General features: G+C 51.2%; 1 protein-coding gene across 4 annotated transcripts in view; it reads right to left on the bottom strand.

Moving 5' to 3' along the window:
- Positions 1 to 276: 276 nt before the first annotated feature.
- The window catches only part of DPP6 (dipeptidyl peptidase like 6), an 830,087-nt gene continuing 804,284 nt past the window's right edge, over positions 277 to 26,079 (bottom strand). For all 4 annotated transcript variants that reach the window (XM_084787789.1, XM_084787791.1, XM_084787788.1 and 1 more), the window contains exons 17-26: positions 24,025 to 24,072; positions 16,542 to 16,640; positions 13,248 to 13,317; positions 11,535 to 11,729; positions 9,418 to 9,472; positions 7,407 to 7,518; positions 5,360 to 5,418; positions 4,640 to 4,712; positions 4,469 to 4,542; positions 277 to 2,182 (exon numbers count right to left, since the gene is read on the bottom strand). In XM_084787789.1, the coding sequence (XP_084643915.1) occupies positions 2,036 to 2,182; positions 4,469 to 4,542; positions 4,640 to 4,712; positions 5,360 to 5,418; positions 7,407 to 7,518; positions 9,418 to 9,472; positions 11,535 to 11,729; positions 13,248 to 13,317; positions 16,542 to 16,640; positions 24,025 to 24,072 (932 nt within the window). In that variant the 3' untranslated portion in view covers positions 277 to 2,035. The remainder of the gene's footprint in view (positions 2,183 to 4,468; positions 4,543 to 4,639; positions 4,713 to 5,359; positions 5,419 to 7,406; positions 7,519 to 9,417; positions 9,473 to 11,534; positions 11,730 to 13,247; positions 13,318 to 16,541; positions 16,641 to 24,024; positions 24,073 to 26,079) is intronic.

Genomic DNA, 26,079 nt, shown 5'->3' with positions numbered 1-26,079 from the left:
AATAGAGAGTAAACTCCACTCTGCACTAACAAAACAAAATAGGCTGGGCATGGTGGTTTGCACATTTAATCCCAGCATTTGAGAGCAGAGGTAGGTGGATCTGTCAGTTTGAGGACATCCTGGTCTATATAGTGAGATCCAGGCGAGCCAGGGCTGCATAGTGAGACACCCTCCTCCCAGTTCAAGGGGAAGATGAAAACAAAACCCACGTCTTGAAGGCCTGACCTCTTTTCTAATGCGAGCCAATGGAGTAAAGTAAGAAAAGAACAACCTGAGTGGCAAAATAATGTTTTATTCCATGGATGACAAACATGACCATGCCACATCCCCGTGGCCCTCCGACCCGTTCTTGCAGCCAGAGCTGGCTTCCCTTTTCAGACCTCCTGGGCTTTGCCATCAGCCAAGCCTGCTGAAGTAGTGAAAGCACGTTCTGCCTGCCAGCACGAGATCCTTCCTCACCAGTGGCTATGCATCACCTATGGAAAACCCCCAGGATGCAACGCTTCTGACAGACCTAACAAGGACCAACGCTTCAAGCTCATGTGACAGAACCAAAGCCCCCAAACATCAACAACAACAACAAAAAATCGACATGGACACATCTCTGAGGACAGTGTTTCAGGGCACCCCAGCAGGAATGGAAATTGGGGTGATCATTACCGATGTACAAGTCGTCAACAATCCTGAAAGAAAACGATGGCAATTGATATATTTCAAACTGGCCCCTTCTGGAGAGGCCAGATCAGCCAGAGAGGTGTCTGCATGCAAACTCAACACAAGGTTAGCGTCGCAGAGGGGGAGGGGACTGCACAAACGCCAGACACACGTTTCTTGCTTTATATACAATGAAATGAAATATACATGGGTGACGGCGGCCATACATCTGGTCAGGTTGTATCTTACAGGGCTGGTGAGGTGGGACAAACAAAGCTCATCACCTCGCTGTCAGAGCAGGAAGGAGGAGTGCTGGCGATGACAGGGCGTGCTCCCACGCTGCCGTGGGCTTACTCAGCAGATCTAGGAGTGCTCTGTCTTGTGTCTTTTAACCAAATGTCACCTGAAAAGACCAGAAAACTGATGGAGGGGAGGTGGGGGGGGGCGAAGAGAAGTAGTTTTAAGGACATACGTGACGGGTGATGATGGCTCCACAGGCAAGTCCTAATGCCACTCAGGGGGAGAAAGGCTTCCTGATGGGCTTTCCGTGCGGGCTGCTGGGTGCTCTGTGTCCTTGGTGTCTGCAATACCTCCACCAGGCTTAACAGAGACAGCGGATGTTCCAGAATGATTGTTCTATCCAAACAAGCAAACAAGTGCAACATGGGGAGCAAAGCAACAAAAGACAGACAGAAAGAAAACCCAGAGGGCAACCAACGGTCCAGGCGCAGAGACAGTGGAGTGTTCAGTTAAAACCATAGAAAAAATACAAAGTAATTCTACAAGGTTAACCATGGGCAGAGCTACAGTCTTACTTTGTAGAGAAAAGACCTGTTTTGTGGGTGCAGATAGGAACAGTGGGGGCTTTTCTAACCACACAGGGGGCCAGGCATGTACAAACACTGCCGAGACAACCATGCTGTCCTGTTGCCATGACACAGCTCTGTCAGCCAGGAAGCCAGGCAGGCCTCACAGCTGAGAACGTGAGCGCATTGCACGAACGCAGATGGTGGGTCTCCATGTTACAGAGAGGAAGCTTGGACTAAAGGGCTGGTTTTTGTGGACTCAAAGTGTGTTTTCACTGTCATCTGTCCTTCAATTTGTCCCCTTGGGGGGAGGGGCTTGGGATGTGCCAGTCATTGGGGGGCCAGGAGTTGCCGAGGATGCTGAGGTGGGGTTGGTCCAGGCTGTGTGGTGACTCACTTCCACCTGGAGCTTGTCGTCCCACCAAATGGCCTTCAGTATCGAGACACATGCTATGGAACACCGCCGACACATCCACTGGCTCTGCCCTTGGAGGGAGGGTGGTAGTGGTGGGGGGAGTCCTCAGTTGCATATTGTTGTAGAAAGAGCCATGTCTGTGCTTAGGTCTCAAGCCTGGTTAGTCCTCTTCCTCCTCCTCTTTTGCTGTGGCTGTTGGTAGCTTGTCCTGGATCCTGAAACATTCCGCAAAGAAGCCGAGGATGGACCTGTACAGGTGCTGCTTGAGCGCCGCGCTGTGGAAGTAGTGGCTTTCATCCGGGTAGATCTGTGAAGGGCGAAGAGTGATGTCACTCACCCTAGGTCACCCTCCTAAAGGGACTGCTAGAGGCATGGAGAATGTGCAGTGTAGCAAAAGCCAGGCTCCACACGCTGAATTCTAGCTGCAGGATGAATTTCCTAGCCACCAGGGTCCTAGTGTCAGTACCTTTCCCTCTGGGAGCTGTTTCTATACCAGGCAGAGGCCTCTTGCAGCCCTAGCAGGCCATGAAAGCTGACCGGTCTCCCTAGAATCTCCTGCCTCAGCAACTCTCTTCCCCTCACCAAGGGCAGTAAGGATTGGCTGAGAAAAACTAGAAAACTTCTCATTTGGCAGACTTTCTGGCCAGAGTGACTTGTCCTATTTTACAACCTGGGTATAGTACTTAGGAGCTACAGGGTCACAGGCCAAGGACAACACACACACACACACACACACACACACACACACACACACACACAGAGAGAGAGAGAGAGAGAAAGAGAGAGAGAGAGAGAGACAGACAGACAGACAGAAAGAGACAGAGAAACACACAGACACACAGAGACAGAAAGATACAAATGCAAACATACACACAGAGGAAGAGAGAGAGAAAGAGACAGAGAGACAGACACACACACAGACAGAAAGATACAAACACGAACACAGAGAGAGACAGAGGTAAAGAGACAGAAAAGCACACACACACACACCCATACACACACACACACACACACACACACACACACAGAAAGATACAAGCACACACACACAAAGCAAGATGAAAGAGGGAGACAGAGAGAGAGATAGAGACAGAGACAAAGAGAGATGGGGAGGGAAACAGACTTCTGGCTGGGTGGTTCTCTGAGGTCCAGGCCACCTATCTTCACCCTCACATACAGGTTTGGTGTACAATCACCCGGCTAGGTCTTGGGTCCTGGTGACATGAGAAGGAAAATTGATGTCCATTTCTTTTGTGTGTGTGTGTGTGTGTGTGTGTGTGTGTGTGAGAGAGAGAGAGAGAGAGAGAGAGAGAGAGAGAGAGAGAGAGAGAGAGAGAGAGAGAGAGAGAGAGAGAGAGAGTTGAATACTACAATACCTGAAGGCACTAGGACAAGGCTTGCAACAAGGAGAGGGCTGGTACACAGGCTTGTCTGGCATGTTGGCCCATTTGTATATGGCCAGTGCAATGACATAACTTGCCCTCTAGAGGCGCTGTGCCAATCTTGCATGCTTGCAGCACTAGAAGCCAAGCCTGACTTGGAATCTCATTCTTTCTAGATCTGAGCCCAATCTCATTCAGAATCATATATTCTTTGAGTGAAATTTCATCTTAAAAAAAAAAAATCATGTCAGGAGCCGGGCGGTGGTGGCGCACGCCTTTAATCCCAGCACTCGGGAGGCAGCCAGCAGGCTGATGTTTTTGAGTTTGAGGCCAGCCTGGTCTTCAAAGAGAGTCCAGGACAGCCAGGGCTACACAGAGAAACTCCTGTCTCGAAAAAAAAGTGATGTCATTAGCCTGGACTATGTATGTTCAACTCACAAGATGTACAGAAGGCAGTGAGGTAGCAGCGTGCCTCCCCTCTTGCTGTGGCCCCTGTCCCCGTGCTTTCCCCTGCAACTTGCCATGACTGCAAATGCTTGCATGCATGGGAGGGCATCTGCTGTGTTGGCACGCGTGGCCCTGGGTGAGCTCCTAGTCTAGGCACAGGTGCAGCATAACAAATCCCTCGTGTATCACACCCTGGAATGTAATGTAAGCAAGCCCTTCATACCACACAACAGCCCTCAGGCCATAGCCCCTTCCTGACACAAGCCACACCCACAGCTGGCACAGACTGCTGGATGCTGAATGGTCAAAACTAGACAAAGACACTCTCTGAGACAGGCAGGGGCCTGTTTGCCTCTGAATTTTAAAAAGAGAAGGAGGTTATAGTTGTCTTCTCAAAGGAACCAGAGGGCAAGAAGGAAACAAGAGAAGTTTCTAGCATCACCCCTGTGCACTGCTGGGAGAAGACAGGGATGGATACCAGTGAAGGCCGCTGTGGGTCACGGGTTTCGTTTCTGGGATGGGCAGTTCTGTTGCAGCCACAGCAATATGGGTGCAACTCACAGGGGCCACCCACACTGTGACACCTACAGCACACTGCCAGGAGAGTGCGTGTGCTGCCTTGGCCTTGCTCCATGCTTAGAAGAGGAATGTGAGGCAGGGTGGGGTGATGGCTGGGGTATAGAGCTGATGTGAACCCCACTCAGCCCCAGTGACAGGGGCCATTTTGCTTTAAGTATCACACCTTAGCAGGTAGCATTCCATACCTGTAAGCTGTAATTGGCCTTTCCCTTGATCAGATGTGTGATGAGATCAGCCGTGTGCTGGAAATGGATTTTTTCTATAAAAGAAAACAGAAACAAATGTTTGCCAAAAGTCACATCACCACCCAGGGGACCTTCAGCACCAGGGGGCCAGGGGGGTTGCTCTGTCCTCACCGTCAGCCGTGGCATGTATGATCAGGAACTGTTGGTCCTCCAGTAGTGACACGCGGTGTGACAGCTTGGTCATCTGCATGTGTGAGGCAAGGGGACAGGGTTAGCTGCTGGCCAGGGAGCAGGTAGGGGTGGGAATATTGATAGAGGGGTCAAGGGAAATGCAGGGAAATGCCAGACCCCTTGAGAACTAGGCTGCCTATGTCATGGGAAGACAGCAACTCCTTCAGGAGAGAAGGGGAAAGGAGAGATAAGAAGCAGGGGGTTCTCCAAGCCTAGGCAGCTGTAGAGGACCATCATGTCACCTAGTGACACTGAGCAGCCTTGTCCCTCCGTCCTTGCAGACTCCTGCTTGGACCACAGGATGCTGGCTTTCTGCCTGTGCATAGCTGACGACATGATGTCTGAGATGGTGTAAGCAACCAAGTTCACAGTTCACCCTCCCTAAGGGGAACAAACAGGCCTTGCTGTGGAAGCAGGAGCCCCCAACAGCCAGCATGCCCCCCGGGCTCTCTCATCTCTCTCCCTCACCCACCAAAGCCAAGCAGGACAACAGGAGCCACATCGATCCAGCTCAGTGCAGTGGGAAGAGGATCCCAAGGTTTTGGTGGTGGGGAGGACCGGGAGGGGCGTGGCTGGGGTGGGAGGAAGGACAGGAGTAGATTGACCAGCTTCACCTGGCTCCCTCCGTGCCTTGCCAAGTAGCAGCCTTGGCCGACATACCTCATACCCTCTGCTGTCCAGTCCATGGAGGCCAAGGTACCGCTCGGAAAATGCAGAGGCTGGACAGAGACAAAGGGAAGGGGTCATCTCAGCTCCTCAATGGCTCCAATGGGGGCAGAGCCCAGGTGGAAGGGAGGAGGCTGCCACATGCATAGTAAGTGTTAGGCTTGGTGTGTTTGTTTTGTTTTGTTTTGTGTTTTGAGACAAGGTCTCCCTATGTAGTTTTGGCAGGTCTGGAAACTGGCATGGCCTCACACAGAAATCCACCTGCCTCTTCCTCCCAGGTACTGGGATTAAATGTGTGCATCAATGCTCTGGGCTTAAATGTTTGGGTTTTAAAAGATATCTCCTCAATCTTCTGGGGCATGGCATAGGAGTCAATCTCTCTCCCTCTCCCTCTCCCTCCCCCTCCCCTCTCCTCCCTCTGTGTGTGTGTGTGTGAGTGTGATGCTCACACGTGCCATTTCTGGTGGATTTCTCTGAGTCAGCTCAGACCCTGTGCCAGGTCACAGGGAAGGAGGCAGGTCGCTCACAGCATTGTGCTGCCAGGACAATGAAGGCCTCACTTAGGGCTTCACTTCAGGGTCTCAGGGTGTCTGTGGAATCTTGTGAGTGAGGAGGGCAGTGGCAGGGACTTCCCAGCTGTGGCTCATTAAGACCCAGGTGGGCTGGAGGGCTCCTAGCAGGCTTGGAGCCACAGGTCCTAAACTCAGCACCAAAACAAAGGTGTGTGTGAGGTGGTGTGGTCTGGTAAGTGCATATTTGAATCAGGCAAATTCAGACTAGCATGATTAAGAAATTAAAATCTCCCTGACACAACACATATATTCTCATGGGAAGGTTATCAGGAGTTGAAGCAGGGATATTCTTATGGGAAGGTCAATGAAGTTTGCATTAAAGCTGTGAGTCCCTGGGTCATGAGCCGCAGAGGCTGCTGGAACAGCACGCTGCCCAGCTCTGGCCAGCTGCATGGGGTCTACAGGTGTTAAGAAAGGGCATGTGAGGCTGGGTGTGGTGGCGCACACCTTTAATCCCGGCACTCAGGAGGCAGAAGCAAGTGGATCATTGTGAGTTCCAGGCCAGCCTGGTCTACAAAGCAAGTCCAGGACAGCCAAGGCTATAATAGAGAAACTCTGTTTTGAAAAACGAAGAAGAAGAAGAAGAAGAAGAAGAAGAAGAAGAAGAAGAAGAAGAAGAAGAAGAAGAAGAAGACCCAAAACATGGACCACAGGCAAACACAGGGAAGGGAGCACTCCCACTGCACACCCACAGAGGAGACAAGGAGGCCCCAGGTTCTTGGCGTCATTTACTATGGAATCCCTTGGAGCCCTGACTGGAATTCATACCCTCAGAGCCACTTAGGACTTGTGTGGAGTATCACTACACCCTGCGCTGTCAGAGGAAAGGATGATGGCCAAAGAGAGGACAGTCCAGAGCTTGGGGCTCTAAAACAGTGGAGTCAGGGGCCATGTCTGCTTGGGCAGATGGCTCTATCTCACTGGGTCTGTCTGAACCTCTCAACAAAGTCACCTTGATAGCGAACCACCCACAGCTCTGGTCTTGCTCATGGGAAGCTTCACTCTGCACAGAGAAATGCTGGGCGGGTGCCATCTGTGGGCCTGGAAGGAGCCCAGTTATTTAGATGCCCCCTCCCTGCAACATTCTCTCCCAAGAGCTGTGCTAGCCTCACCATCACCAGCACAGTCTGCAACCACCATCCTCCCTTCTTCTTCCCTCAGCACTTGCCCAGCGCGCACATTTCAGCAGCAGTGGAAGCCTGCATAGGTATTGCTACCTGCCTCCTCCCCATCTCTGGTGACGGGCCCTTCTGAAGTCATTACTGTGAGCTAGCCTTGGATGTTGGAGAGTGATTATTACCTATTGGCAGACTGACCACCAAACACTGACTAGAGGCTTCCCTCCTGCCTCAGGGAGGTATGTGTGTGTCAGTATGCACTGGGGGTGCTTGTTGCTGGGCACAGAGGTGCTGAAGGGAGAGGTGGGACCATGCTGCAAGCTCAGCACCGGGTCTCATGGAGGCCATTACCGTAGAGTCTGAAGTCTGTTATTGGAGAGAGCGCTGAGCCGCAGGTGAAAGTCTGACCTTGGTTCTCTCCCTTGGCTGGAAGGATATAAATGCTCAGGTAACCACCGTAATCCTAGGAGACACAAGACAGGAAGAAAAGAGGCAGGTGGGGGGGGGCAGTTGTCACCCACAACTCAGCAGGATACCAGCCTTGGCCCAAGAAGGCCAGCCCCCAACCTGTGCATGCATGTAGTTTTCAAAAATTTGAACTTTATTTATCTTTGTTGGACCGGGCATGGTGGCACACGCCTTTAATCCCAGCACAGCACTTGGGAGGCAGAGGCAGGAGGATTGCTGTGAGTTCGAGGCCAGCCTGGTCTACAAAGTGGGTCCAGGCTAACATAGAGAAACCCTGTTTTAAAAAACCAAAAACCAAAAAAAAAAAAAAAAAGTATCTTTGTTGGGCAATAAGTAAGATAGGAAACAAAGAGGTTCCCAGGTCCTTGCTGTGTGATAGAGTATCCCCGTCTTCAGGACCCAGTGCCCAGAGACCCAGGTTAAATGTGCTAATGACAGAGATGTAGCCCCTCTCTGCCTAGGCTGCTGTCCAGCCCAATTCCAGCCCAGCTGACTGCCCATCCGCCCTTCCACTTACTCATGGATAGCCAGTGCCTGTCTCTGTGTGATCTGATGAAAACTGAGCCAGAGCCCGGCGATGGGGTGGAGAACCAGCCTGCCACTCAAGGCTTCATGAAATCATTGCGTGTGTCCTATGGGCAGAGTGAGCCCTTAGCACCTATGTGGCCTGACCACTGGGCATGGAGAACACTAGCATGGGTCTAGTAGCTGAAGCTGTACCCCATCACCATGTGGCACCTTCCAAGTGTTACGGCTTGCTGAGAAGAGTCAGGGGAAATGGGATGGATGACACTCCCCTGAGCACAATTGGGCTGAGAGAACTAGGCAACAGTGGAGGCTGCAGACAGCTTACATGAGTATGTGGGTGTGTGAGTGAGCATGCTAGGGTGGTGGGGGGCAAGGTGGGACCATTTGTGAGCATCTGTATATGTGTGACCATATAAGCAAAGGAACCTAAGAACGTGTGAGCATGTGTGCTTACATATATGTGCATACAGCCGAAAATACAGTTGTATGCATATTGTAAGCCTGTGTGCTTATGTGGACATGTGAGCACATATGTGTATGTGTGAATACATGTGTATATGACTATGTAAATGTTGATGTGGTATAAACATCATGTACATGTGAGGGTATATGTAAACATATATAGCTATATGAATATGTGTATGTGTGTGTCCACATGATGCCAAGCTCCCCACTGGTTTGATAGTGTGTCTATCTTGTTATATTACAATGTACCATGGTCATGGTTTTTTTTAGCAGGGCAGGAGAATCTTGTCAATATCTTTAGCTGACAATGAAAGTCTTTCAGTTTTCCCTTCCTTCCTCCTTTCTTCCTTTCCTCCTTCCTTCTGTCTCCTCTTTGTTGTCTGCAGACAGGACCTTACTATTTAGCACAGGCTAGCCTTGAACTCTCATTCCTCCAGTCTAGGTTGCGTGAAGATGGGAGAGTGGCTTACTAGGCCATACAAGTGGCCCTTGGAGTCCTAATTGCCATCCTTGGGCCTCCACCCCAGCCCCTATGGGCTAGCCTAGGCCATGCCATGAGCCGCCAGGTGGAAACTGCTGTGGTTTAGGCACGAGGAGCCCACAGCTTATCTGCTTGTCTTCAGTCCATCTGTGCAAACACGAGTTCCTCATCAGAACTCACCAGGGACGAAATGGGGAGCTCAGTGGAACTCTCTGATGAGAACCAGGCTTCTTGTCTCTCCTTTCAGGTCATGTGACATGGGTCAAAGATAAGCTCTCCCACACTGTTGCCCTCCCCCCCACCCCCATGCCTGACCCCAAGGCCACAGGTGACCTTGGTGGCTCACTAGGAGGCTGGTGGTGATGGCACAGCTCTGCGTTCCAGGGCTCAGGAGTTCAGGCAGGAGACAGCAGGACTCACCTTCCCAAACACGGCCACTCGTGTCTTGTCAATGTACTGCTCCTTCAGCATGGTCCTGCAGGCAGAGGGAAGAGAAGAATGAGAGCTCTGTGCATCTTCCTATAGCCTGTGGTCCATGGCCATGTTGATTAGCCATAGCACGCATGGAGAACCTCTTCAAATTAGAAAGGGTCTTGGGATTCTAAGCGTAGTTGCTTATCACTTTTATTTATATTTATTTGGTGCCCATAGTGTTTACATTCCAAAAGCACAGCATCCTGATGAGGCTTCTGGGGGAACTTCTAGAGGCATAGCTGAAGCCTTGGAAGCAGCTGGGAGCACCGGAGACCTGCAAGGTGGTGGCTTATGTGACTGTCCTTACACTGGGGACTTTACACCCATCAGGAGGGCTCCAAGGGTATATGAGCAGGTGGAGGACATTCAGAGCTGGAGAGCTTCAGGGAGTTAGCATGACAGGCTGGCTCCAGCCCTCCACTCCACACAGGAAGTCTGCCCTGAGGACTCCTGATCTTTCTCCTGGGTTCTCCATGACAGAGAGGATACAGTGAGGCTGACTAGGATGAGTTAAGCCAGATAGGATGAAGTAAGCACTGGAGAAGACAGGAAGGAGCCTAGGCAGGAGGGCAAGAAGCAAGGAGGCTGCTCCTACCACGGCTCCTGTGAACCCCACCCAAGCCCAGCCTGTCTAGATGCTACCTCGCTTTCCCTGGGAAGCCTGTCTGGTGTAGTGCAGGCTGCAGGCAGCTCGCTGCTCTCCCTCCTTACAGACAGAAGCCAGTGTTCACTTGCTCCTGTCCTTCCTCTACCAGGAATTATCCCACAGCCAGAGTCAGGGCCGCCTGGTCTCCTGGGAAGCCAGCTTGCTGTTTGATGATGCCAAGCCTTGCAACCATTCCCAGGCTATCAAGTACTGGAGTGTGGGATCCTGGCTTCAGGGAAATGAAGAGAAGGCTACCAGACTGCTTTGGTGTCAAGGAGCTCTTTCTTCCTTTCTGGAAGTTTCCAGAAGTGTCTTAAGCCTTCTTGACAGCTAGCAGTATTGAAAGACTGTGGAAACTGATGTTATCATAGTCATGGCTATCCTGAACTGAGAAGAGTCGCCTCAAGTCGGGCTGTCCTATGTGGCTGGATATGTGGAAAGAGCCTGTGTCTTTGTTGACACCAGAGCTTCAGGCCTGGCATCTGCAGCCTCTGTGGCCCTTCACACAGCTCCTTGCTTTAAAGGTAAATACAAGTGTGTGTGTGTGTGTGTGTGTGTGTGTGTGTGTGTGTGTGTGTGTGTTGGGGGACACTTTTGAGATGTCCTCCTCTGAGCCTTTTTATCTTCTGTGTATTTTATTTCCTGTGCATTTTGCCTCCATGTATGGCTGTGTACCACATGCATGTAGAGCCCTCAGAGGCCAGAAGACAGCGCCAGGTTCTCTGGAACTGGAGTTATAGACAATCTGAGCTACCAGCTACCACATGGGTGCTGGTATTGAACCCAGTTCCCCAGCAGGAGCAGCCAGTGTGCTTAACCTCTCATCTCCAGCCCTATGTGGTTTGAATATAAAATGTTCCCCATAGGCTCACGTATTCCTAGCTGGTGGCATATTTTGGGAGTTCTGGTTTTTTGTTTTTTGTTTTTTTGTTTTTTGTTTTGAGGTGGACCCTTATTGGAAGAAGTAGGTCCCTGGGAGATGGGCCATCAGGTTTGAAGCCCAGCCCCACACTTCCTGTCTTCTGTTTCCGGATCCATTGGGATCCGAGAAGAAATCGCCATGCTTTCTGCTACCACAAACACTGTAGTGAACCCAAACAAACCTCTCCTACCTGAAGCTGCTTTTTGTCAGGGACTTGGTTGCAGAGAAAAGTGATGAATGCATAGACCCAGCTCAGTCTCGGCCTCTGGCCCTGTGCTTAGAGCACTTCAACACAGAAGCCATCAAGTGTGTACAGGCCAGCAGAGAAGCCTTCAGGAGACTCCTGTTGGCAGTCTCTCTGGAGACATGCCTGCAATTGTCCACAGAGCATTGCTAAAGAAAGCGTAGAATGCATGCAGCAGCTGGCATGCCCCAGGTGCAGCCCCTGCCGAAAGCATCCTGCCCGGGCCCTGTTCAGGCAGCATGCCTGCTCACCTCACAGCTTCCATCTGGTCCTTCTCCTCCAGGAAGCCGAGCCGCTTCCGTACTTCATGCAGGAGCTTCGTTCCCTGGAAGCCGCTGCCTCGGCCGTCACACTTGACCACCACTGCCCCATGGCTGCTCACCAGCACCGTTTCCCAGGTCACCTCAAACCTCTCCGACACACTCTGACTCCCTGGGGTGCCGTCCCTAGAAGAGATAGGTTTTCAGCATGCTGCATGGTGGCTGACAGACACCACACCTGAGAAGGTTTCTGATGGGGAGCTGTGAGTCCTTCCCTTTACCTGATGCTGTGTCTGCTCCTGTGTGTGTGTGTGTGTGTGTGTGTGTGTGTGTGTGTGTGTGTGTGTGTGTGTATGTGCATGCCAGTGTCAGAGGCCAACTCTGGTCTTATTCCTTAGGCACTATGTGACTTGTTTTGTGCTGTTGGGCTCTTTCACTGGCCTGGAACTCAGCCAAATAGGCTAGGCTGGCCTGGCCAGGGAGGCCCAGGGACACTCTTGCTTGCTTCCCCGGTGCTGGAATTTTGGGGCATGTCACTGTGCCTTACTTTTAAAAAACATACTTTCTGGGGGGGGGGGGTAGAACTCAGGTCTTTGCATTGGTGTGGCAAGCACTTTAGCTATGTCCCCCCAGTTTTTCTTTTGGTGAGCATTCCTAACATGATTAACTTCTTCCTGTCTGCTTAGGGTTTGACACACATTGGTCTGTTCCTGATCCTGTGCCTATCACTTGAGTGGCCAGGATGTGGGACTTCCTCAGCTGGTCCTTGGTATAGAAACCTTCTTTATGGTTAAGTTGGAAGAAACAACACACAGGCTGGCCCAGTGACTTTCCTGCTTTGAAGGGTGAGGTACCACTCTCTCCGGGATGCAGGCACTTGGAGCTCTCACTGCGGGGAGGTTAGGGAACATTGCACTTGCTCTTTCTCTCCCCGTTGAGCACACTGTGCTGTAGCCTCAAAAGCAGTTCCAGTGGAAATTTACACCATGGGAAGTGGCCAGTGCTATGGACAGATCTGGACTCAGTGAAGACAGGCATGGAGTGGAGGGCACTCTTGTGCTATCATGCATCAGTGAAGGGCAGGGATGCTTTCTGAGAACTGTACAGTTGGGCTGTGCTACGTATACACATCAAACTGAGCTATATGAAGATGCCGCTAGATGGCATGATCTTATGGGACTATGGCCCATAGATACTTGTCAAAGGCAGAAATGTTCTCATAGTCCCACTACAATGATAAAAATACACTAGCCCACTGCACTTCTACCTATGGGAGGTCTTCAGGAGTCATAGAAAGAACCCATTCTTTGATGACAAGCAAACGTGTCTTAAGAATTAAACAAACAGCAAGCCAGGCATGGTGGCACATGCCTTTAATCCTAACACTTGGGAGGCAAAGGCAAGTGGATCTCTGTGAGTTTGAGGCCAGACTGGTCTACAAAGCAAGTCCAGGACAGCCAGGGCTACAACAGAAACCCTGTCTTGAAAAACTGAAAAACAAAACAAAACAAAACAACAACAACAAAAAATAAAAACCCAACCAACCGACTAACCAACCAACCAAACAACAACAACAACAAAAAAACCCCCTTAAAATAGCATTTATCTTATCCTCCACTGAAGGGTTCCCCATTCCCTTTTTACTTGCACCGTTGGGTCCCAAGAAGGTACCAGAGAAAGAAGGAAAGGAGCCATCCTACTTACACCACCAGCAACAGGGGGTAGTGGCTCGTGTCGGTGAAGGTGGCTGGTTTCAGGATCTGCATTGGCAAGTCTGGGGAAAGATGAAACACAACCAGGTCAGGGCCAGCCAGGGCAAGAGGTTGGACTAGCATGGACCTTGGTTCTGTGGATGCCCTGTGGGAGGGAATGGTAAGAAGCCCACAGAAGGAGATTGCACAACTTGTGGCCCTTGGGCAGGTCACTGGCCTTGTAGCTATCTCTGGTCTGGAGCTCAGACTTCACCTTTCACACAAGAAGTGTGCTAGCCTGCTCAGGTCCCACAGGTAGTACCTGCTGGTGGCAGAATTCCACACAGGTAGAGCAACCGAGGGTGGGGTCCGTTATGCACCGGGTTGGATAGGCTTATTTTTCATTTTATTTAAGGGTGTTTTGCTTGCATTTATATCTGTGCATGCCTGCAGAGGTCAGAAAAGGGTATTTGGGCCCCTGGAGCTAGAGTTACAGACAATTGTGAGCCGGGAATTGAACCTGGGTCCTCTGGAAGAGCAGCCAGTGCTTTTAACTGCGTAGCCGTCTCTCTAACCCAAGAGGATAGATGTTTGCGCGTAGTTGGTTCTGGGAGAGGAAGAGACTAAGGTGAAGTGGCATGCTGAGGTGAGAGGTGTGTGGAACTGAGGGGTGGGGGCACCCTCTACCACGACAAGTGGCTTTGCAGGCTTCGGGCTTGTACCAGGCAAGTCCAAGCATCTGCTGGCTCCTCAAGGACAGGACCCTAGGGAAGGACCTCGGATAGCTGTGCTGTTCCTGTGGCCACCAAGGTCACTGGGTTTGGTCACGGGTGGCATGATGGAGTCCCGAGGTGGGGTGGGGTTAGAACCAAGCCTCGGGAAATTATCCCACACCAGTCTCTTTGCTCACCCCCACCTCCAGAACAAGCCTCCCTGCCCCAGCAGGAATGTGTTTATTGAAGGTAACTACATGCCAGATTTCCAAGGCCCAGCAATTAAATGGGAATTAGTGGCTTTCTGGTGCAGTGACTGCAGATGCACCCTAGCCCTGGCAGCCTGCTCTCAAACAGCCTTTCATTACTGACTCAGCCTGACTGTTAATGGCCTTGCAAATTGGACCCGTGGCCCAGGGACTGGCAGAGAGGCAGGCACTGAAGAGTATCACAGAGGTGCCCACAACACATGGTGTGGTTTTACAGGAGCTGCCTGCCTGAGGAACGCACCGAGGGAACCTTTCTGAGCACCATTTACTTTCCCCGAAGCCTTATCTGACAACAGAAATAAAAACAAAACCATAAACAGGTCTCAGGAAGGGGACCAACATTGTTCAGACTTTTTTTTCCAAAGGGTGGTTTCCCACGTTAGGTCTTGGTGGACCTAGTGGTCCCCTGTTCCCTCTCCTGCCACAGTGCTGAGGAGGATTGGGAGCAGGGCTGGGTTCCTTTGTGGCTTTCCCAAGGGAAGGTGTGTGTGTGTGTGTGTGTGTGTGTGTGTGTGTGTGTGTGTGTGTGTGTGTGTGTCAGTTTTCAGAATTTGGAGATGGGACAGCAGCACTAGGCAGAGCAGTGAAGAGGGAGGGGCTTTGGGAGCTGCGAAGGGGAGGAGTCCTTGCAGGGAGGTGAGCTATGCTGCCACCCAGCCACAAAAGCCTGGGGCAAGGCCATGCTGCAGCAGGGCACAGTGGCATGCGGAGGACAATATCCAGAGCAAAGACTGTCCCTGTCTCAGTCCATGTTTTTTAAAATTCTTCTCCCTCCTGAGACAACCCCCCCCCCACCTATTTCCTTCCTTGTGCCCTTCTAAGAGCTGTGACAAGAGGACACCTCTGGACTGGGTTGACTGGAGGGAGCTGGCCCCACGGCCTAGCCTGTTCCCATGTGACTGACTCCAGAGGTGGGTGGAGCTTCCTCCAGGACACCAGAGACAACAAGCATGGTCTCACATGACTTGATGAGGGACCTGGGGAGTTTTGGTGGGTGGTCTGCAGTGGGCCGCATGGGTAGTTGGTGAGCTGCTGGTTGCATCACGTCTCACTTGGGGTCCTGTGGGAGGGGAGTCCACAGAGGCCCCCCCTAAAGCATCTCACTGATGTCTATGTTAACTCAAAACCCACTGAAGCATGGCTTATACCCATGATCCTGTGCAGGCAACCTTCCTATACAACTTGGCTCATTCGCTGTTCTTCTCTGAACACCCATGCCATTTGCTTTCTGTTGTAAATAAGGTGCCCCTCTGATCACTGTGTGGTCCCACCGTACACTTGGGGTCCTTGCTTCCTGCTACTGGGAATGTAAAACCTACAGGTGGCTGTACAATCTCTAGGCTGTGGAGCAAAATGATGTACACACACACACACACACACACACACACACACACACACACACACACACACACACTATGCCAATAGTCAAGAACAGCTGGCTTCACTGGAAGCCAGAGCAGATTCAGGAACCCTGGAGCTGGTTCTGGAAGGTATCTACAAGGGATATAGCTCCACTTGCCTCTCCAGTGAGTCTCGTCTGCTTTCTCTACGCCTGGATATCCTCTCCTCCCAAGACCAAGCTCTCCCAGTGACTGGATCAGACAGAGTCCTCCCAGGAATGGCGCCCATGCTTGCAGAGATACTGGCAAGTGGGATCTGAGTGAAGGACTTGGGGGCCACCTTTGAGTTTTGGGGCTCCAAGTAATAGCCTACTAAACAGTTCTGTGCCGAGTTGCAAGAGAATCTAAAAAGGAGAGCAAGGGAGATGAGGCTCCCTGTGGGCACTGAACACTGGGCATTTCTAGGGTTAAGGGCAGTGGGCAGCTGTGAATCTGGGGTCAGCCAGGTTGAGCTGGGAGCCACATGGGTTGAAAGATGAGGTTTTGATAACTTTCCGGTGACTGCTGGTAGCTGGTTCCAGCAAACAGGCTGGATCTTACAGCCTAGGAGGCTACACTCATGAAACAAGCCCCAGATGATGTGAAGGAAGAGAGGCAGGAGGAGAGCGGTGTCGGGTACACCTCATGCCGTGAAGACACACTCCAGACGCATTTCTCCAGTTGCGAGAAAGCCTCTCCTCAACCTACAGCCAGCATCTGGAGGCAGGATGCTGAGCAAGGGAGATGGTCCAGGGGATGAAGGTGGTGATCCTTCCATCCTGTGCTCTTGAGCAGAGAATAGTGAGCTCTGCCTTCGGGTTTTTGTTATCACCAGATCATCTTGAGGCTGGGCACAGGGAGCTGGAGACAGGATGGTGGCCAGGCAGGAAGGTACCTGGGTGGGGCTGGAGCCTCTGAGGTGGCTCTGTTGACTTACAGTACTTACTGTAATCTTCTATCTCGATTTTCCGGTACTCAATCTTCGGCATCTGCCGGTCGCTGATGGCCTTCTGCACGTGCTCGTTTGCTTCCAAGTCAAACATTTCTAGAAGTGAGGAAAGAAGGACACATTAGACTCTGGGTCCTAGGTGGCCTGGGGGTTTTCACATGCCTCCCACGCTGCCTCCCACAGCATCCCTGTAGGTTGCTTGTCACTGTACAGAGCAAGAAGCTATCCGCTCATTCAAGACCCAGGGTCCTAGGCTCGAATCAGGAACACCAGCAGATCAGAGATCTCCATGCTCTATCCGTCCACCTCTGTCTCCATACATTTCTGTTCTCTCTGACATTTGTCACTGGTGTGACTCATTGTAAGACTGTTGGGTTCAGGAAAGCAACACCAGTTATCTGTGGTGGTGGGGAAATAGCCACAGTGACCAAGCAATGACAGCAGACAGTGGGCTGTTACTTTTATCAGCCACTCGACCCCCAGATTTCTTACTTTAAGCTATAAGTTATCTGGTCTTTAGAGACTTGGAGCTGGTGAGCATAGTCACAGATGGCGACATCCCACGGAGCAACATTTTGCAACTTGAGGGCCTGGCCTCCCTCATACAGGTTAATCCCACTTAGAGTGACTGTGTTGTGGCTTATCTGCAAGGCTCTTCATTCTCTAGTTAACGACACACACACACAGACCATGTCAGATGTCTCTTCAGCAGAAATATAGGTAGCCCATTTCGCTCAGCTGCTGACAGGGCCATGGGACCCGCCCCCGATTTACCATCTCATATGTAATAAGCACACAGGACGTCCTTCTCTTTTCGTTCTTTAGGTTACATGTACGGTTGGCTGTGGCTCAGTGTGAAAGGGAAGTAAGTGTTTATGAGAGACTCCGCCTTTAGCTTGCCCAGTTCCCTGGAAGGCTGGCATTAGGAAACGTCTTTAAAGCCATGGTTCTGTGAAGAACGTCTGGGTCTCTCATGGCCTCTTTAAAACAAAGCTGCCTCCCAGGCGTGTTCCTCAAGGGCATCAGAGGTTACGTCATGGCTGCTGTAATCCCTGGTTTTGTCTTTGGGTAGCACACAGCACTAGGTGACTCTGGGAGCTTCACCCTCCACAGGAAGCAGGGATGGTGTGCTCTAGGAGAGGTGCGGCGGGGTGGAGCTCCTGTGCTGATGGGCTGATGAGTGACTGAAAATGGTCAGCAAGCTAGCAGCCACCACACATGGCCGTCCAGCTCCATCTTCCACTTTAGACAGTAGCCAGCCCTGTGTTTCTGCCTGAGGCTTCCTTTCCCTCTGTTCCCTTGGAGAGGAGCCTTTTGCTCTGCCTCCAAGACAGTCACAAAGGAAACAGGACTGAGAGGCACTCCAGGGGTTTTGGAAGGCCAAGGCTCTGTGAGGCCCCCGAGTTCAGGCTGCCTGAGGAAACCGAGGGGCCAACTGCTGACCATTCCCTGCTCCATGTGTGAAGCCAATGACACAACAGAAAAGCAGAGTCTGGTAAATCGGCTGTAGAGTCCGGTAAATCGGTTGTAGAGTCTGGTAAATCGGTTGTAGAGTCTGGTAAGTCGGCTGTAGAGTCCTTGGTGCTTGGAAGACTAATTACATCTGGACGTCAGTGTTCACTGAATGCTGATTCTGGCCCAGTTCACTGAGAGTCCCAGACCTAAGCTCATGTAAGAATTGGGGCATAGATCTCAAGATGTTACCTCAAAGCTTCAGCTCACGGGGGTCCCTTAGAACCCTTGTGCTGGCTGCCTTTGTGGCAGCTTGATACCAGCCTGAGTCATCTGGAGTAGGGAAGCTTGAGACTGAGAAAATGCCTATAGACAGGTCCGTGGTGCACTCTCTTGATTGATCCTCGATGTGGGAGGGCCCTGCTCACTATGGGGTGCCATTCCTGGGCTGGTGGTCCGGCATTCTATAGAAAGCAGGCTGAGCACACCGCAATGAGCAAGCCAGTAAGCAGCACCCTCCGCGGCCTCTGCTTCAGTTCCTGCCTCCAGGTTCCTGCCCTGAGAGCTCCCTGGATGAGCTATCAGATGAAATAAAGCCTTCCCTCCCCAAGTTGCTTTTGGTCAAGGTATTTTTCATCTCAGCTGTAACTTCCATTGTCACCACTCTGCCTGAATGTGTGATTGACTTAGGTGTGGCATGGGGAAGGAACCTGGGGTGTGTGAATGGGGGTTGGGGGCTGCAAACGTGGGAGCTCATGGGTGTTAGTATAATCAGCAAAGGCCCAGCGAAGATGGGTACAGTGATGTCACTAGCTTCTGCCACCAGGGCCCTAGGGGAACTTCATCTGTGGAAGCGGGTAGGTGCCAGGACTGTCCAGAGCCTGGACAACTGGCCCAACTCTCCTTATGTGTAAGTCGGCTCTGATGTCACTCTGCAATCTTATATGCTGTTCCAGAAGAAGAGGTTCAAACTCCGATCTCAAGTGTGTGTGGCTGCCCAACCAGAGCGAATGCAGACACAGTCAAATACTCGTTACCCACGCCCAGCCCTGGCAGTTCTGGCCTTGTGTGGGGCATAGCAAGTTCTAATCACTCACTGACTATTCCGGCAGCCTTTGAATAGCTTGCTCCTCTCTATTGAAATCCCACCTTCTGCACAAGAGCACCAAAGCAACAGACTATTAAATTTAGTTAAATATTAGATTTCTCATTTAATGATTGCCCACACAGCCGGGTTTATCAGCAGAGAACTGGTGGTCTCACGGGGGAGTTGAGTTAAGCTAGTTTATTTGTTCCCCTAATTGCATTCAAAGAGGGCAGGAGCTCAGAGGAGAAATAAGAAAAGATCGGTGCATTCCCGGAGGACTCTGCCTTTGACTTCAGGGCTGCAGGGACCTCCAGGCTGCAGCACACACATGGCCACTCCTTAATTAAATGTGCGCCCCTCTAATATTTGGCGGAATTAGCTATTATCAGATCTGGACACTGTGAGCCCACAGAGACAAATGCCTGCCTAGGAAGCCACTCCCCTGGCTGTGTGGCCTATGGGCTGTTCCCACATGGCTCTGGGGCTTGGAGCAATCGCCACTATGCCGAGTCATTGGAAAACTGGTGACCAGATTACAATGGAAACCACACACAACTGCTCTGGAGGGGGAAAGGGGCTGCCTGGCCCTTAGCCTGGGGTTTCGTTTCTGTAGACTGAGACTCTCCAGGCTGTGTGTAGTCAGAGGTGTGCACGCCGCTTATGCAGAAGCTCTGTGCTGCATGGGTGTCTGATGGTCAGGCAGTCCCATTCCTCCCAACTCCCACTGGCTCTTTTCATTGCTTCCCATGCATTGTTCTTTTCCGTGCTTGCTCTTTGTGACAGAGGCCATCCATCAATTTGGGGCTACATCCCTCAGCTAACCTTAAGAGCAGACCCAGAAGTATAAAGACTTTTCAACTTGCTCACCTCAATTGGACCTTTCTTCACTCTGAGCCCTATATGTTTCCTTGTTACAGTTTGTGACACAGATGGATTGTTCTTTGGGCCATAGCTCCTCTCCTTGATTCTCTGGCAAGATGCTAGGCAGACACGTGGTCTTATCTCTAGCCTCCAGCATCGTGCGGGACATCATGATGAGGGCTGCAGTGTGTGTCCAACGCCCAGGGGCACTATGCGGTGGTATTGTGGTTGGCACACTGGTCAGTTGATGATGCTCCAGAGCCCCTTGAGAGGTCTTTGCAGGGAGTGAGGTCTCTGGGTCTCTCCTGGGTCTCTCCACAGACATCCCCGAGGGTGTGGGCACAATGTACCCTGTTTATCTTCCACTTGGCATTTGTTATGTGCCAGCTTGTCTCTCTAAGAATGCTAAGACCTCAAACAAAGCTGGCCATTGACCCTTCCCAGAAGGTTCCTGTGTGCAGCTAATGGTGGTCAGTGGTAGGGTGTTCTAGCAGCTTTGTGCGGACATGGGACAGTTCAGTGTGGCCTTATGGACATGAAAGCATTTGGGGCTCAAACTCAGGCCTTATGAACCATAAGATATTTAAACGATTTCATGCCCATAGGACCTTGGCATAGAATTCTGGGGGAAAGCAGGGGGATGTCAGCATCAGTTTAAAGAGTGAAAGGAAGGGTGCAAAATGTTGACTGTTAGAGAAGATGTGGTTAAAAACTCTTGGAAGAGATGGCGGTAGGAGCAAGTTCTGATTCCGTAGGACTGTGTTGTGACTCTTTGCCTCAGTGACAATGTTTGACCCAGGTTTTCTTCTTCTTTTCTATTGGGTGTTTAGGTTGGAACCCAGGGCTGTATGCATGCTGGCAAGGCAAATGCTCTCCCACTGGGGCATGTCTCAGGCATGGTCAGCGTGAACTTAGAGGCAAGGTGGCTGGCTCTGTTTAATTGTTTGCATGTAGCTCAATATACTATGTACCTAAAAATGACCATAAGCCTCTAGCCTCTACCTACCCCCCCAGCCCACCCCCCCAGTGCTAGGATTTCAAGTGTTATCCCATGCCCAGTCTATCTGGTGCTGGGGATCAAACTCAGGGCTCTGTGTATGATAAGCAAGCACAACTGAGCTACATCTCCAGCTCCCTTCTCCCTCTCCATCCCCCTTGTCCTGTGGATCTCTACCCTTCTGCAGTACCCTTCTGGGCCCTCTTTACTAATCAGGGCTTCTGATCCCTACTGCCCATTGATACCAGATGTCTTCTAGGAGGGGAGTCTAACAGGCCACCTCAGGTCCTACAGGGCATCAGTCTAGCTCTGTAGCGCTGTCTGTTGTTGGCATCCTGCCTTCTTGGTTATTTTGTGCCTGGTACTCAGTACTGGGTATGGAGGGTGGATATAGCCTCACGCTTATGCTCAGAGAAGCTCAGGGGACAGAGAGACAACTACCAGGTGGCCAACTGGGATGGTTCTAATCTTTACAAAAAACAACTGACAGGGCTGGGGGTGTAGTTCAATGGTAGAACTTGTTTTAGCATGTGTAACAAACAAATACCCCTAAATCAACCAACAAATGCTCATACAGACTGCATGGAATGTCGGGAAAGAGACTAACCTGTCCTTTCTGTGACTGAGGTGTGGGCCCTGGGAAGCCTGAGTGGCCCCCAGAGTTCCTGAGCTGGCTTTCAGGGTACCATAGGTGGGCAGGATGTGGTTTCTACAGACACACCACATGTTATGTCACCAGCCCACTCTTTTTCTCCTGGAGGGTGTTCATGAACCGTCTGTGATCCCAGCTCTCTCCTACATGGGGCCCGTAGCCAGCATCTGCCTTGCATGTCCATCTATGCGAACGCCAGAACCAGTAGCAGACAGATGTGTCCCTGCTGGTGTTCCCCATCTCCGAGTGGTTAGATGCTTCAGACACATGAGTAGCCTTTGGTGCCCATGATAATGACATTCTTAAGGAAACAGCTTTTAAATAATTCAGAGTCACATCTGTCAATGCCCCACAGGCTCTGTTTGGAGACATGATTTTTTTTTTAAAGAAGGGAAAAATCAAGTACCCCAGGGACAGGGGAGGCTGGGGATGATGATGAGGGGGAGGACCACGCTGTCTGCAACAGCAATTCCAGCTTTCCTAACAGGCCTGTGCCAAGGTAGAACGACAAACCCCACTGTCATCCAATCAGAGCCCCTCTTCGCTGTGCTTGTAACCAACACAGGCTGCCTAAGGCAAGGTACCCGATAGCTTCTTCAGACCCTCCTGCCTTTGGGTTTCATGGCCTTCTCACTGGCCCTCGGAATGCACTGGGCTGTGTTTTCCTCAGAGAAGCCCAAGGGTTACTCGGAGGTGCTCTCCCGACAGGGAAGGAGCCTATGGGCTTTGCATACTGCCCTAACAGTAGGATATGCATAAGCCACAGACTCAGTCAGTGTTTCCATAGCTGACTTCGAGCAGGACTTGCGGGACCCCAAAGAGAACTGGGCTTGGTAGTGCACACCTTTAATCCCAGCATTTAGGAGGCAGAGGCAGGTGGATCACTTGAGTTTGAGGCCAGCCTGGTCTACAAAGCAAGTCCAGGACAGCCAGAGCTACACAAAGAAATCCTGTCTCAAAAAAACACCAACACCAACACCAACACCAACACAAGACTCCAAAGATATGTAACAGCCCTGGCTGTCCTAGACTCACAGCGATCCACCTGCCTCTGTCTTCCAAGTGCCGGGATTGAAGGCGTGTGCCACTATGCCCAGCCTGCATTTAAAGAATCTTATTACTTGTTTACTTCTGATTTTCTTACTGTAGCCCTGAATCTTTAAAAAAAATTTTTAATGAATTATAATTTATTCAGATTACATCTCAATTGTTATCCCTCGCTTGTATCTTCCCATTCCCACCCTCCCTCCGTCTTGTCTTCTGCCCTATTCCCCTTTAAGCACATCTCTGGCTTGGCAGAATGCTACCAGGAGTTGAGATAGCTTCTACATGTTATCAACATAAGCACATTTATTTTATCTAGCTTCCGATGTCTGAACCAGAAGCTGACTATGAGTTTGATTTTCTTCCAGGGCAGGTGGTATCTTGGTGAGAAGGGGTGGGGGCAGAGGAGGGATGGGGCTTCTTGGGGTCAGGAGAAAGGAGGGGCCAAGGGAACAGGTCCTTTACTTCTCAGCTTTACCATCCACCACATCTGGCATTCCGACTTCCCAAACACACACAGTGTGTGGCAGCCTGCGTGGGGTGCTGTCAAGTGAAACCATAGGGGGCTCCCTAAGTCCTGTGTTTTGGAAGACCTCCTAATCCTTGGCTACATTTGAGTCAGATTCTTCAATCCTTTTAACTTGGGCCTTGACTTTGGCCCCTGGTCAGTCTTCAGCTTGTATCGTCTTCAGTGAGCCTCTTGTCAGTTTAGTGAGAATTTTCTGACTACCCTGGCTAGTCTGACCACACCTTTATCCTTATCTTCACTGTCACCTCCTCAGCTTGACCACAGCAAGAACAAGGTCTGTCGGCAAGAATGCGTCCCCCTGATGTCCTCTCTCAGTGATCTCCCATCTACTCTGACCCCATTGCTGCACTTGGAGCTGAGCTTCATCTCTTTTCTGTGTCATATCCACTGTAATGGCCTTCAGTCAGGCCTCCCCAAGATCCTAGCCATCCTCAGGTCATGAGCCTTAACCTTAAATAGGTCTTAATGACCCTGTTGGGCAGCTCCTGACATGACTTTCTGACCTGCAGGCAGAGGGACCTCTGAGAACCCATGGGGCCTTGCTCCCAGAGCCAGCCTTAGAGGAGGCAAGAGAGAAGCCCCTTACTAACTGTGGCTCCCCTCAGTGGGTCTTGGGGTACACCCAGCACTCACAGGCTGTTGTGGATTCTAGGGACATGGTGAACCATCAGCTGGGTACTGCTGTTCCTCATGGTCATTGTGTTTAGCCAGCATTGGCTGCTAGAGGGGCCCGCTGGACCTACAGGGCCTGACTCTCATGCCCAGGCTCTGCGGTGGGGGGTTGGGCTGGACTGTCTCACGAACCTTGGATTCCCACTCTCCCAAAGTTCAGAAATATTTAAGAGGAACAGCACTTACTTCTTTTATCCGTGGTGTTATGCACAGTAACAGTGGGTACGCCAGGGCCTGGGTCCGGAGAGCAGAGATACCACAGGAGAAAAACAGAACGAGACAAAACAAACAAACAAAAACAAAAAACAAGTTTATTAGTTTAGAACAAAAGAAGGCAATAAGCTTTTCTCACGATACGATGACTGACTGTCTGGGTGTGCAGGATAATACAGCCATGGTGCTCAAACATCTCAGCCAGCTGAATTTCCAGGATCCCTGTTGATGGTACAGATGACAGCTACACATGGCTGTTTGACAGGTGTGGGAGATACTTCTACTACACAGAACCGAGGGCCTGACTTCAGCTCCCTGGAGCACAGATGAAGGTGCAGTGGGCTCGGCAGCTTGCCTGCAATTCCAGCCTCAGACAGCAGACACAAGGTCCCCCAGAACAAGCTCACTGGCGAGATGAGCAATCCTGGCATGCTCCGGGTTGGATTGAGAGCCTCTGCCTCAATGAACAAAGAGGAAAAGCAATGGAGGATGATTCCTGACACCAACCTCAGGCCCCTACATGCATGTTCACACACACTCACAGGAACATGTATGCAAACATGCACATGCATGTGAAAATGGAGAGTTTAAAAAAAAAGTAATCTTATGATGGTATCCTCTTGCAGGGTATCCAACCTATGCTTTGCTTGTTAGCATCTGAATCAAGGCCCTGGCTTTTCTCTGTACACCTTCAATGCTTTGAACAAGACACCAGAACCTGGAAACACCGAAATTGCACAGATGCCGCTGATCACTCCTGCACAGGTTCCCACCACAAGGTGTAAAACCGCCATTTTACAAAGTATTTGGATTAAAGGCCTGCAACCCCATTCTCGCTAACGAGCCGCAGTCCCACAATGCCTTCCTGCAACCAGTGTACATTTCAAGGCCCAAGCTTGAAAAGATGGCCACCAGAACCCTGGGAGGAAGCCACCATAGTCTCTGACCTCCTGTCACGCTTTGGCAAAGGCCCCAGGATGTGGGGAGTGGTTTACAAACATGTGGATTTGTTCCCTGAGGCCCTTTCGGCTGGAAGCATCCCAGCTCCAGGACTGTTCGGCTCTCAGGGGTTAGGAGGAAGCTCCAGGACCTCACCAGCTCAGCTGCCCAAGGTTCCACTGCTCTGTTGCCTCCTGCAGCCAGAGCAGGGGCCCGAAGTGATGCTCTCTCAGTCATTTCTGTCTGGTGGGCACATATTTAGCTGGCAAGCTGGAGACCTTTCCCAACACCCTCTTGCCTCCGCTGCTCTCTGTACTCTAGTGCCTGCTGCAGGGTCTAGGGAAGGCTGAGCTGTCCCTAGGGGCCACTTGCTCTCCCTGGCCCCAGGTATCAGTATGGCTGGTCTTTCTCTTCCCTCCTGGAAAGCCTTTAGCTGTACCCAGTCTGAAAGAGCACCTACCCATGATCACAGGGCTGGTCACTCACACACTTGCCTTCTCTTACAGGGTACCATGTCACAGGCCGTGATGTCATGGCCTTGGACATTACTGGCCTCTTATCTGCAGCACTAGGACACAGCTCCACGATGGTGAGCAAGAGCTTGTCTCATTCAGTGCTGCCCCTTTCACCTTCTGGAAACTTCGGTAGAGTGACGTGGAAAGACTGACATGGGCGATGACACCTTTTAGACGTGGGTAGGAACTGCGTAGTGATAAAAGGGGAAAGAGCAAGCATGAGGTGCGTGGTCAGAGAGAGATGGAGGGTAACATGGCCAGGGTGGTCGCCTGTGCTTCTCTGGGGACTCTAGGGTGTTTGGAACGTGTGTGTGTCTGTGTCTGTGTGTGTGTGTGTGTCTGTGTATGTGTGTCTCTCTGTGTGTTTGTGTGTGTGTGTGTATATGTGTATGTGTGTGTATGTCTGTGTCTGTGTCTGTGTGTGTGTGTTAAATGTCACAGGATGAATGTTTAGGAAGAGCAGTGTTGGGGCATTGTATCCACAGTGCCACTGTCAGAACCCCTTGCCTACTTCCAGAGTGCATGTGACAAATGGTTAAGTTGAGGGCCAGGGACCTGCCATGAGTCCCAGCAT

The sequence above is a fragment of the Acomys minous genome (genome assembly GCF_964271855.1).
Source record: "Acomys minous genome assembly, chromosome: 6".
Classification (NCBI taxonomy): domain Eukaryota; kingdom Metazoa; phylum Chordata; class Mammalia; order Rodentia; family Muridae; genus Acomys; species Acomys minous.
Note: the sequence above shows the minus strand (reverse complement) of the source record. Positions and strands in the feature narration are given on the sequence as shown.